The sequence below is a fragment of the Myodes glareolus genome, chromosome 10 (assembly GCF_982192425.1).
Source record: "Myodes glareolus chromosome 10, mMyoGla1.1, whole genome shotgun sequence".
NCBI lineage: Eukaryota > Metazoa > Chordata > Mammalia > Rodentia > Cricetidae > Myodes > Myodes glareolus.
The window spans coordinates 68,340,939-68,355,292 of NC_142035.1; the positions used below are offsets into that span (position 1 = coordinate 68,340,939).

A 14,354-nucleotide genomic window follows, 5' to 3' on the forward strand; every position below is an offset into this window, starting at 1 on the left:
TCTTTTTGGAGACAATGAATAAGGTCTTTGCTAGATCTTCATTTCACAATAGACACATTTGAGTCTATTATCTGTGGCATAGCATTTCCTCAGTGTGTGTGTGTGTGTGTGTGTTGGTCAATATCATGGCATATTCTTTGAAATTCCTTCTACTCAGAATGGATCTCAGTCACACCGGCTCTGTCTCTGTTGCTTTATCCTGTCTCACAGATTGTTACTGATAATATCTAAAGTAATCTGAGAAAGGTCTAATTGAAGCTATCCATCCACCTTCTACAAATAGAAATCAGTTGTAGCTTTAAGCTTTTGAGTTTTATATACCTTTGTAAAATGGAGATTTCTTTCTTTAAACCCATATTCCTTACCTCTATAGTGTTTGAATCATGCAACCTGTATGAAGGCAAAGAAAATTTAACAGTAACTCAACCTATTTGAGGTTTTTAAAATTGTGAAATAGCATTATCACTTTAAAATCTTATTTCGTTTAGATTCTAAAGTTACTCTAAATTAATTGGTCTGACAAATCTTCAAATTTAGGAACCAACAGATCCTTTTATCTTATTTCTGTTCAATAATACCTTATTTCTCCTGTTCTACGAAGAATTTCGGGATTGGAGTTAGGAAGCTCTGATTATATGGGAAAAAAAGGAGAGTGCATTGAAAAATGTGTTCCCCATTTATGTAATAATGGGATTTATGAGTTGCTGCGAGTCTTCATTTCTGTAAAATACAATATGCTACAATATAAGTTATTGTTTTGATGACTTTAACACTATTATTTTGAGAACCATGGGTGATATTTCTTCAGCGTACTTAGAAGAATTAAGTATTGCAGCGTCACACACACACACAAAGATTGAACTCGAAGTTTCCGAAACAGAGGAGAACTTGAAAGCTAAGCGCCAGACCTTATTGCTTATCTGCTTACACAACCCAGGGATGCTGTGGTGGGCTCCCCCACATTTAAATTTAAGAAGGAAAGATGAAAACAGCACCGCATCCGTTAGTATTCTTATGTCAGGACGAATTCCAACTTCACCGTTCTTTATTTACAGACTAACTTCCAGGAATTCAATACTGGTGTGCCTGGCTGTGATAAGGAGGCTCAGAGCTTGAAAACGAGCTCATTCGTGACAACTCTAGAGCAATGCTCTAGACATTTCGTCCTTAAGAAATGTCTGCCTCTCCCACATACACCAAACCCCTTGCAACACCCACCCTCACTGCAGCACTGAGAAACAGCCTGAATGTGGGGTTATTACAAAAGTAGCCACTGAGGGGAGCCTACCGCGGTACTGCCCTCCCACGTTGCTATGACGATGAGACTGGCGGGCACACAGCCTTCAGAGCTAAGTGCTGGCTAAAGCAGGTGTCAGATTGCGATGAGCTATGTGGCTTGGAGCCCCAGGAGTGTCTCCGGAAAGTCGGGCTACTGTTCTACTGCATCCCTCTCGGACAGCTCCTTACTTCCACCGGAACACGCAGAGTGAAAATGGTCCACCACTCAGGCTCCATTCAGTCCTTTAAACAGCAAAAAGGTCAGTGGGAATTCTCTCCCTCCTTCCTGTGGGCACCACATCCCGATCTGCATCTCTTTGCAGTTATGCAGGAGCATCCTTTCCACCTGTATGTTGAAGAACTAAGGGACTCTGTAAAGTTAAGACCCCATTTTATAAATGTTTTACCCTGCATCGGAGATAAGTCTGATATCCCAAACCGCACAGAGCCCCAGAGCCCGGGAGGGAGCAGAATCCATCATGTCAGGACTTGTTTGTATGTCTTTTACATCTCCTTCAGTGCATTGCAGTGAACTCTCTCAGTAGAGAAGGTCCCTGCCGCACCCTGAGGTTTGAAGATTGAAAATTTGGGTGATGTTTGCCTCAGTGTGCGCTTCTAGGACAGCTTAAGGCTCACAAGGGTAAATTCATTACTTTTTCTGAGCTTGGAAAATTGTATGATAAATGAGTTCCTGGAAAATCCCAGAAGTTGGTTGGTCCCAGATGAAGAAACTCTGTAATCTCCCTGGAAAACTTTATCTTCCGGCTGAATGCATTTTTACGGGTTTCCGGTTTTTATATTTATTAGGGTCTTTTTCCAGGAGCTTCCCAGCATATCGTTTAGCTTATACAAAATTTTCACTAGTTGCATGATCAGATTAAAAATTATAATCACTCTTTTCTCTGTTTTCTTACTTATTTAAATGACTTTTCATAAAGCACATATTTCTTTGAGAAACAGATTCTAAGAATTTTATTATTTGATGCATTTATTCTACATTAATTGTGTTTAATGGATGAATAATGGTAATTGCTCCCTACTTGCTCATATAGTCGCTAAAATATACAATTCTGAAGTTTTACTTTTGTTCATTAAAATAAATATTTATTGAAATATTATTACTCCTTCTTTGACGCTAGTCTCCAAATAGTTGGTTTAGGATCAATCTTTGGCTTTGTTTTTGTATCAAAACCCTGGATAAACCCAGAATAACTTAGCAGGAGTTTATTCTGCAGGTAAAATACTATGCTGAAAGAGTTTCCAGTTAGGAGCTATAATCTGCACAAATTCACATGCTGTGGTGTCTCTTAAATGTATGTTGAAATTAGGTATGGAGTGAGAGACTGTGGGTGTAGGCTGAAATTTGGGCTCCTATGCAGTTCTATTTGAACACAAAGAATTCCAAAGGTAATTAAACTACTTCAATAATTTTTGTTTCCTTACATCATTAAACACATATAAACAATGGGGTTCCAAAGAAAGAATAGAAACCTTGAAACGGCCTCCTACCATTATGTTCTAATGCTTTGGAGACCCAGATACATAAAAGGTACCCCAGAATATTCATCTTGATACACGTTGTATGTTAGGGAGCAAATAACCATCAACTTTAAGATTGGTTATCTTTGCTCAAAGGAGTGATTAGACTCATGCAATTCATGGCATTTCATAGTGTCTCTTTTATAATGTACCATGAGTCACTTATTTTCAAAATTCACATTTTGGCACCAAAAATAAACTTTAACAAAAATGTAAATGTGAGTAGATGCAGGAACCCAAAATAAGCAATATTAACTTTTAACTAAATGGTTCTAGTTAATTGTGTCTTTAAAAAAAATCACGTTCTTTTATCTATTTTCTCTTTCCAACCCTCCAGATTCCCTTCCATCACTTCCTCCATGCCCACTTTCAAGTTAATAGCCTGATTTTTTAAAATTATTGTTATATAGAGAGACCATCATTTGTGTGCATTTATAAATACATAAATACAACCTTTTGAGTCTATTTTTATTGCTTGTGTTTTTATAGTTTCAGGACCGACCACCCTGTATTAGACAACCAATTAGAGGTGCATCCCTGGGAGAGGCTAATTCTTCCCCCAGAAGACAAAGTTACTCTGTCTGGGGGTGGGAATCTGCTAGAAAAAGATAACCCACATAAAGGATCATCCTTTTTCATTTTTTTCAATAAGAATAAGCATGATAACATTCTGTGTGCCCTCTGACCTGGAAGTGTTTTCCAGTGTTGCTCACCACAACATTACACAAAAAAGAGACAGGGAATTCTGTACTCAAATCCGGGAGCCTTAGATTTTATTTTAGGCTTGCCTTTGGCTCTTGATAAACAGTTTTGGGAACTGTTTATCTACTTTTGATATTGACTCATATTTAATGTGGAGACTTGGCTTCTGACCTTCTGTTCTCTGACTCCCTGCTAATTATAATTTAATATTAAACTATAATCTGAGGGGTTTAATCATATTTCCACAAGTTGTTATAATACACTTTGATCATGTCATCGTCTTCACACACTTTATTTCTACTTCTTATTCCCCATCCTCTTTCCAGCATCTTGTACTTCCCTTTTACTGTCATAGTCTTCTATCGCTATACCCTCAGCTTCCACATATGAGAGAAAACACACAATATTTGTGTTTGTGGGACTGGGGTTTTAAACTTCTCTAGATATGAAATTCCATTATTTTCTTGCCAACAATATGACTTCATAATTGTATTCACCCATAGATGGAATCACAGAGTAATTCCATGGTTTGGTTGTTGTGAAAAGTGCTGCACTGGAAGTGTGTATGCAGGTAGCCCTCCAATAAGCTAAGTTTCATTCTTTTGCATAGGAATGGTATGCCATGACCATACAGAAACTTTACTTGGGAAACATCCATATTGGTTCCCCTGTGGTTACATATTTTTCTTCTGTTGGACAGAACAGGCAGTTAGCAATGTGAAGGTAAAGATTTTTCCTGTTGACCTAGAAGAAGAAGGTCTACTTTAATTTCATGTTTAGGAAAGTATTTACTTGGGTGAACAAATGGTGCCAATTACTTTTGTTTTACTTAAGTGAATTTAATATCTGTTTAAAAAAGCATTACTAACCACTCTGAAAAGGACAATGTTGATTGAGTCTCGTTTCTAGGAGAATCTAATTCTCCCTCTCCCAGAAGTCATTAGTTGTTGATAGCTCTTTGTCTAGGAAACAGAATAACACTGTCATCATGCATTAAACCAAAATATTCATGAATATTGGAGAAGTATGTAATTATAAATTTGTTAATCAAAACCAATCGCTGATAATGCGTATGCTAATTAATAAATCCATTGGATATGGCAGGATAGGTATAAAAAAATCAATTGTTAGTCTGAAGTCTTTATTACTTGATATAAAGCAGTGGCTGTCAACATGTGGATCACAATTCCTTTTGGGGGTCACATATAAGATATACTGCATGTCAGATGTTTACCTTATAATTCTTAACAGTAGCAAAATTACAGTTATTATGTAGCAATGAAATAATTTTATGGTTGAGTGTCACCATATCATGAGAAACATCATGAGGGTCACAGCATTAGGAAGATGGAGGATCGCTGATCCATAATTTTCTCTTTTTGTCCTGCACATTAATCCTGCATGTGCTATTTACTGGTTTAATATTGTTAAGTCTGTATGTGCTCATCTGTAATGAACATGATATCTAATGTATAGTATTGTAAGACCTTCAAATATATGTCAGGTAGTTGGAATTCAAAATTTAGTGACTAATAAAATACTCATTGTTATCATTTCCAGGATTCCCGATACTTTTATTGACATTAGGGATATAAGATGCCCTCAGCAGGACACACACATATACACACACACACACACACACACACATGCACACACACATACACACAGGCATCCATGCACACACACACACAGCACACACACACACACACACACACACACACACACACTTTCCTTTTTCTATTTTTATTTCATTCCATAATACTTTTGGCGTGTATCTTAGAGAAACAGTGGGCTCTGGGTATTATAACAATTTTCCATTATGATAGTATCAGTGACAATCACACACTCTTACTAATAGTGCACTGTCCCCGAAAAAGTTTTAAAATGTTGTAATAAAGAAAACTTAGATGCACATTTAGCTTCATACATTAAAGATTGCAATACAATGAAACAGTAATTTATTGCCTCTGTACTCCAACCACATTCACGTAACTATTGTTTGCTATGTGATTTTGTCGCTCAGAACGTTTTTAATCCCTAAATGTCTTACAAAATTCAAAATACAAACTACCAAAACCGCTTTCACCTGAGAAGTCTGAGAGCTCTGCTGAGTCTATGAGAATCGGGAGTAAGTCTGCATTTTTGTCGGGTTGACATTTTGTTTCTTGATTATGCCATTTGTGTTTCTAAAGAGACCAATAATGTATGTTTAATTTTTCTGTTTTTTTTTCCTCCTGCTTTCTTTTTAAAACAATCTTATTTCACATAACAATCCCAGTTCCCTCTCCCTCTCCTTTTTTTATCTGTTTTAAATACCAAATTTCTTATAAAACATTTTGAAAATTAGAATCTTCATCAAATATGAGAAAAAGAGCCAATTTCCTTGTTTCAGGTGTTTAAAGGGTATATGGGAGTGTTTGTGATTGCAGACAGCTAGGAGGATATACTGTTATTACTTTAGCACACCTTGGAGTGAACATAGGCTGGCAAACTAGGCCTGGTTTCTGGGTAAAGTCTTACCTTGTTCCCTAGACAGGCATTATGTGATTCACTGACTCATGGTGGATTAATATGTCATACAAGCAATGATGAAAAAAAGGATAATGATTGTTCCGGCTTTTCATGACTGTTTATTTAGTAATAAGATACCAGGAAATTTAGGGAGGTCCTAGGTTCCATCAAACACAGCCTGTCTCAATTATCTTGTGCTGAATGATAGCAGTTAATGCTGTGATGGTTTCATTAAAAATCCTGACAGTTGGTTAAACACAAAAATAGCATTTTTTAAGCAATTCTCTGAAACCAAGCATTTTTGTACCCAGATTAACTGTTTCATTATAATGGCTTCAATGTTTATATGGAGATCTGCAGGCTGAAAATAACATCAATTGTCTTTTCTGTTAAATACGTTGTGAGTGCTAGTGCCAATCTGCAAGCTTCTTCCAAATTCAACTTGGTGTTCAGGTCCTGCTTCATGACCCCTAGAGAAATGACACCTACTCTTCAAATCTTGACTTCTTCAACTTCCTTTTTTCTTGGACCACATCTTTAGCATCAATATCTTCTTGTACACTTTAGAAAACAGGAAAAAAAAGACACAAATATTCTGAGAGACATCCATTCATCCTTGTGCACTAACTTCCCTTAGTATTTGCAGACTGTACTTTTATTTATGACTAAGGAAAGAAAATTTTCCTCTTGTAAAAAATCATTCTAAGTTATATGAGTCATAAAGGAAAAGTTGAAGTGAAATACTGGTACGACTGAATCTTATATCCAATAAATATTTGAGTCTGTACACCTATGTGTGTGAGAACTGTGGCACCTAAGACCCCTGCCCTCAGACCATATCTGTAATATGAAACATGTTAATGTAGAGTGGAATATAATTGATTATGATACCTGTGCATTTTCTATGAAAGATACCCTTTTTTTGCTGTTCTATTTATGATGGAGACAATTGTCTTGAGAACCTCTGAATGTAGTCTGTCTTACAAAAGAATACAACAGCCATACCATTGTATCAAGTGGGTGTCATGTTCTTTGTTTTATAGTCTTACCTTCTAGCCAAGCATTGGCTTAAATTGCATAGGCATTCATGATCAGATTAACAGTCCTGAATGCCATTGTAGGGACTCAAAAATGATTTGTTACAGGATTCCACCTGTGCCTACATAGAACGTTTAAGAGGCAACATACCATTTTTAATAAATAATACCACAGTAATAAGGACCATCCTCTTAATATTAAGCATCTTTTCTCTGAGCTAGAAGATAGAGGTGTGTTCAAGTGCAGTGTCCCCATCAAAGAGAGCATTCTCCTTAAGACCTTCTTCTATCATGTTTCCCTTAGCATTTGCAAGTAGTCATTCATTTAATTTCATAAAAAGTTATTAGTTGACTACATTTTCTAGCTTCAGGGTTAGAATTGAACCCTTCTAGGAGAAAATGTTTATATAGACAATGAACTTCCCTTTATAATATTTTGAGTTTCTATTTTCTCATCTAAACATGTATTTTTCTCTTTCTATTTCCTCTTGAGTGTCCAATACCATATCAGTATCCAGGAATTACATACGTTGATATTAACATCAGTCAAGACTCCTAAGGGATTACTGCTAATGGTCTGAGTAGGGTCCTTTGCTTCTTTAGTCTTCCTTTAATGGTTATACCCTCTACTGGGATAGATAACACAGATAGATAAATTGCTGGCCATGTAATTTCTTCAGGAAACACAGGGCTTATTTCCCTCTCCATTGACGTTCTTTTCTTCAGGATGCACACTTTTATCGTCCAGCCTTTGAGATGTGCTTCTTTGTTACGATCAAGAGGATAGGTAGAATTTACCAGATTATAGTACCTTTGAAGGTATTCCATTGTCCTATGTGCTTTAATTGGCCTTGAAAGATAAGAGCCAAAATACTGACTTGTTTAGACTTTTTTAACCTCCTCATTGTTGTTGGCATTCATGATTTATTAGTTGAACATCAATTACCAGTCTTCTAGTTTTAACTATCTTGTAAAATTTAAATAGATCTTAGACAAAAGTGTTTATAGGACGTTGTTTCCAAATTTGCATTACTAAGCCTGTGTTTTGTCGTCTATAGAGTGCATTTATAGAATGCAGCTGCTTACCCTATGACATTCATTTCACTGTTGCAGGTATGGACATATTTTGTCATGCAGGCCATTATTCTTTCTCAATAGATTCACTGTTGGGTAAGACTGTCCCTGACTTTCCCCCCTACTAGCCTGCACAGAACCTTTAGATGAAATTAAAGTTAATCGGTGGGGAGGAAGTTTTCTGGTTAGTTACCAACTTAATTTCTTCATATTATGACCTTAATGTATGGCTCTGTAAACCAGTGGTTCCAGAGAATTCCAGGTATTTCAACCTACTAATATTGATTTTCTTAATGTGCATAATGTCAATCTGCTATATAAATTCTTCTCTCTTTGCCAATAGGTTAATGAAGCTCTCAGATCTCATCAGACAACTTTCTTTGTGTACGGGTGTGCTGTCAATGTAGATTGGTTAAAGTGTGAAGAATAAATATCAGTAGAGTGTTCAACCACAAATGATACATCTCTATGACACCGTTCTCACTCTACTCCTGTCTTTAATGTTTAGCAATCACAGTGAAGGTCTTCTCAAAGGTCCTCTTCCCAAAAGCCTGAGAATTAGACAATACCAAGAATAATTTATGAAAACAAAAAATACTTTCTTAAAATTTATTGCGGACCGAAATACTTAGAGGTACCTGACAACCCTACTTTATAACATTGTCAAAAAATAATAAAAATTGATGTAAGAATTCTAATGGGTTGGTTGATACTAGAGCTAGGTCATTGTTACAAAACTGGAAGACATCTTACAGCACTGAGGTCATCCTCCAAGAACGTCTTCCCCTAACAATGTCAACAGACTACTCTCAGCCAGTAGAAGGGCAGGGTTAAAGCAATTAATCGCCGTAAGTCATATGATCCTCCTCACTCCCATTGAACCTTTGAAGAAGTATTTGTTTTTTTAGTAGTAAGTTTTTAATATATTCTTGTATACTCCAAAGCATTAATGAGAAATCTTTTAATTTATTATAAAACACTATATATCATTCTAAGTTAGCCCCTTTGAAATATATAAGTTGTGTTCATTCTAGTAAACACGCAGAGGTAAAGATTGTAATGACCTTGGATAGCAAAGTGTCTTGGAGGAAAGTAAGTCAAAACAGATATTACAAAAGGAGTACCATGATTGCACTATGGACAAATAAGAAAAGAATCATTTTATGCTAAGAACTGTAGGTGATTATGTCTATGTGCTTCATCTTTTAAAACATGTTCTTCCATTAGAATGATTTTGTAAACTCTGTTATCAATTTTTATCCTTTTACCTATATTTTTCCATTACCATTATGCTATCAAGATGTCTCCACTAAATAGATGCCTCTTCACCTGCCCATCACCATTAGACCCCTCACTGTGCACATCTCCATTTTCCTCACTTTTATTTCTTTTGTGAGTTACAAATGCTAGTCCAATTTCAGAATGGTCTCTTACAACAAACTTATTTTTTGCCTATTTTTCCGTGACTTAGAGGTAAGCAACATGGCACAGCAAATTTACCTAGTATGTCTTCAATGATAGGCCATTTTATTTAGATTGGTATATCTCATTCTCTTCACTATCAGAACAGATTTTATTTATTTTTCTGTTAGACTTGTTTATTCAAGTATCCGATAAACACTCTTTCCACTTTCTCCCCTCCTCCCAATACCCTCCAGCTCCTCCCACTCCCCCACTCCCTCTCTTCCTCCCTCACCATTCCCAAGATCAGTCAGGGTTTCCTGCCCTGTGGGAAATCCAAGTTCCTTCCCCCTCCCTCCAGGTCCAGGAAGGTGAGCATCCAAACAGGCCAGGATCCCAAAAAGCCAGTCCATGCAGACAAAACAAGACCCAGTGCCATTGCCAATGGTTTCTCAGTCTTCATTTGGACCTTGGGGGCTCAGTCAGCCCCCATGTCAGCCACATTCAGAGAGTCCGGTTTGATCACATGCTCGTTCAGTCCCAGTCCAGCTGGCCTTGGTGAGCTCTCATTTGATCAGTCCCCTTGTATCAGTGGGTGAACGCACCCTTCGCGGTCCTGACTTCCAGTGCTCCAATGTGGGTCTCCGTCTCTATCTCCTTCCATCGTCGGATGAAGGCCCCCTCTGATTTTGATTTCCTTGCTCACGATCTCCCTCCCTCTGCTTCTCATTTGGACCTAGGGAGTTAAGTCCAGTGTTTCAATATGTGTCTCTGTCTCTATCTCCATCCATCGCCATATGAGGGTGCTGTGGTGACATGCAAAATATTCATCAGTATGGTTATGGCCCAAGGCCAGTTCAGGTACCCTCTCCTCTGCTGCCCAGAGTACAATCTGGGGACCTTTCCTTGGGCCAGGGAACCCCTCCAGAATCAAGTCTCTTACAAACCCTAAAATGGCTCCCTTAGTTGAGATATAAACTTCCCTGCTCCCATATCCATCCTTCCTCCCTCCCCCTTCCCATTCCCCCAAGCCGTCCCCACTCCTCCCCCTCTCCTGTCTCCCTAACCATCTCCCCTTATTTCCACCCCCTCACACCCCGTGCACCCAAGTTTGCCTGGCAATCTTGCCTATTTCTAATATCCAGGAGGATAACTATATGATTTTCTTCAGGTTCACCTTCTTATTTAGCTTCTCTAGGATCACAAATTATAGACTCAAAGAGCTTCAACTATGGTTAGAATCCACTTATGAGTGAGTACATACCATATTCCCCTTTTTGGGTCTGGATTACCTCACTCAGTAAAGCGTTTTCTATTTCCATCCATTTAAATGTAAAATTCAAGATGTCATTGTTTTTTACCGCTGAGTAGCTCTAATGTGTATATGTTCCACACCTTTTTTAACCATTCTTCTATTGAGGGGCACCTAGGTTGTTTCCAGGTTCTGGCTATTACAAATAGTGCAGCTATGAACATAGTTGAACAAATACTTTTGTAGTATGTTAGGGCATCTCTTGGGTATATTCCCAAGAGTGGAATTGCTGGGTCCTGAGGGAGGTTGACTCCCAGTTCCTGAGAAACCGCCACACTGATTTCCACAGTGGCTGTACAAGTTTGCATTCCCACCAACAATGGAAGAGAGTTCCCCTCACTCCACATCCTCTCCAGCATAGGCTATCATTGGTGTTTTTGACTTTAGCTATTCTGACAAGTGTAAGATGGTATCTCAAAGTGATTTTGATTTGCATTTTCCTGATCACTAAGGATGTTGAGCATGTCATTAACTTTCTTCTGGCCATTCGAAGTTCATCTGTTGTGAATTCTCTGTTCAGTTCAGTACCCCATTTTTTAATTGGGTTAATTAGAGTTTTAGTGTCTAGTTTCTTGAGTTCTTTGTATATTTTGGAGATCAGACCTTTGTCTGATGAGGGGTTGGTGAAGATCTTTTCCCAGTCCGAAGGTAGCCTTTTTGTCTTACTGACGGTGTCCTTTGCTTTACAGAAGCTTCTCAGTTTCAGGAGGTCCCATTTATTCATTGTTTCTCTTATTGTCTGTGCTACTGGGGTTCTACTCAGGAAGTGGCCTCCTGTGCCTATGTCTTGTAGACTACTTCCCACTTTCTCTTCAATCAGGTTCAAAGTGGACAGATTAATGTTGATGTCTTAAATCCATTTGGACTTGAGTTTTGTGCATGGTGATAAATATGGATCTACTTTCATTCTTCTACAGGTTGACATCCAGTTATGCCAACACCATTTGTTAAAGATGCTTTCCTTCTGCAATTGTATACCTTTAGCTCCCTTGTCAAAAATTAGGTGTTCATAGGTTTGTGGGTTAATATCCGGGTCTTCTATTCGATTCCATAGGTCGACTTTTCTGTTATTATGCCAATAGCAAGCTGTTTTCAATAGTGTAGCTCTGTAATAGAGTTTGAAGACAAGGATGGTAATGCCTCCAGAAGTTCCTTTATTGTATAAGATTGTTTTGGCTATCCCGTTTTTTTTTTTTTGCCATATAAACTTGATTATTGTTCTCTCAAGGTCTGTGAAAAAGTTTGATTGGATTTTGATGGGGATTGCATTGAATCTATAGATTACTCTTGGTAGAATTGCCATTTTTACTATGTTGATCCTCCCAATCCAAGAGCAGGGGAGGTCTTTCCATCTTCTGCTATCTTCAATTTCTTTTTCAAAGACTTAAAGTTCTTGTCAAATAGGTCTTTCACTTCCTTGGTCAGAGTTATCGCAAGATATTTTATGTTATTTGTGGCTATCGTGAAAGGTGAAGTTTCTCTGATTTAGCTCTCTGCTTCTTTATCCTTTGTGTATAGGAGGGCAACTGATTTTTTGGAGTTGATCTTGTATCCTGCCACGTTACTAAAGGTGTTTATCAGCTGTAGGAGTTCTTTGGTAGAGATTTTGGGGTCGCTTATGTACACTATCATATCGTCAGTAAATAACGAAAGTTTAACTTCATCCTTTCCAATTTTAATCCCCTTGATCTCCTTATGTTGTCTTATTACTATTGCTAGAACTTCAAGCACTATATTGAAGAGGTATGGAGAGAGTGGACAGCCTTGTCGTGTTCCTGATTTTAGTGGAAAGGCTTTGCCTTTCTCTCGGTTCAGTTTGATGTTAGCTGTTGGCTTGCTGTAAATAGCTTTTATTATATTTAGGTATGATCCTTGTATCCCCAGTCTCTCCAACACCTTTATTATAAATGGGTGTTGAATTTTGTCAAATGCTTTTTCAGCATCCAATGTAATGATCATATGGATTTTTTCTTTCAGTTTATTTATATGATGGATTACATTGATAGATTCTCGTATGTTGAACCAGCCCTACATCTCTGGTCTGAAGCCTACTTGATCATAATGGATAATTTTTCTAATGTGTTCTTGGATTCTGTTTGCCAGTATTTTATTGAGAATTTTCGCATCGATGTTCATGAGTGAGATTGGCCTGTAATTCTCTTTCTTGGTTGTGTCTTTGTGTGGTTTTGGTATCAGGGTAACTGTAGCTTCATAAAAGGAGTTTGGCAATGACTCTTCTGTTTCTATATTGTGGAATACATTAAGGAGTATAGGTATTAGCTGGAAGTTCTGGTAGAATTCTGCATTGAAACCATCTGGTCCTGAGCTTTTTTTGGTATGGAGATTTTTGATAACAGCTTCTAATTCTTCACGACTAACAGGTCTATTTAGATTGTTCACCTGTTCTTGTTAAACTTTGGTATATGGTACTTATCTAAAAAAATGTCCATTTCTTTTACATTTTCCAACTTTATGGCATTTAAACTTTCGTAGTAAGATCTAATGATTCTCTGAATTTCCTCTGTGGCTGTGGTTATTTCCCCCTTTTCATTTCTGATCTATTAATTTGCATGTTCTCTCTCTGCCCTTTGATTTGTTTGGATAGGGGTTTGTCGATCTTGTTGATTTTCTCCACGAACCAACTTTTTGTTTCATTGATTCTTTGGATTGTTTTCTGTGTTTCTATTTTGTTGATTTCAGCCCTCAGTTTGATTATTTCCAGTCTTCTACTCCTCCTGGGTGAATCAGCTTCTTTTTTTTCTAGAGCTTTCAAGTGTCCTGTTAAGTCTCCAATGTGTGCTTTCTCCGTTTTCTTTAATTGGGCACTTAGTGCTATGAACTTTCCTCTTAGCACTGCTTCCATAGTGTCCCATAGGTTTGAGTATGTTGTGTCTTTATTTTCATTAAATTCAAGGAAGACTTAAATTTATTTCTTTATTTCTTCCTTGACCCAGGGGTGATTTAATAGTTGACAGTTCAACTTCCATGCGTTTGTTGGCTTCCTGGGGGTAGCATTGTTGTTGATTTCTAAATTTAATCCATGGTGATCTGATAAGACACAGGTGGTTACTAATATTTTTTTTGTATCTGTGGAAGCTTGTTTTGTTACCAAGTATGTGGTCAATTTTTGAGAAGGTTCCATGGGCTGCAGAGAAGAAGGTATATTCTTTCCTATTTGGGTGGAATGTTCTATAGATATCTGTTAAGTTCATTTGATTCAATACCTCCAATAATTCTCTTATTTCTCTGTTGGGTTTCTGTCTGATTGATCTGTCCATTGGTGAGAGAGGTGTGTTGAAGTCTCCTACTATTAGTGTGTGTGGTTTGATGACTGCCTTGAGTTCTAGAAGTGTTTCTTTTACATAAGTGGGTGCCTTTATATTAGGGGCATAGATATTCAGGATTGAGACTTCTTCCTGATGAATTGTTCCTGTTATAAGTATGAAATATCCATCTCTATCTCTTCTGATAGATTTTAGTTTGAAGTCAATTTTGTTAGA

At 37.5% G+C, this 14,354-nt stretch overlaps 1 protein-coding gene across 1 annotated transcript in view; it reads left to right on the top strand.

Moving 5' to 3' along the window:
• The first annotated feature begins 1,311 nt into the window (after window positions 1–1,311).
• The window catches only part of Ano3 (anoctamin 3), a 237,156-nt gene continuing 224,113 nt past the window's right edge, over window positions 1,312–14,354 (top strand). Inside the window, exon 1 of the mRNA XM_087911333.1 lies at window positions 1,312–1,538. Within this exon, the coding sequence (XP_087767459.1) occupies window positions 1,493–1,538 (46 nt within the window). The 5' untranslated portion in view covers window positions 1,312–1,492. The remainder of the gene's footprint in view (window positions 1,539–14,354) is intronic.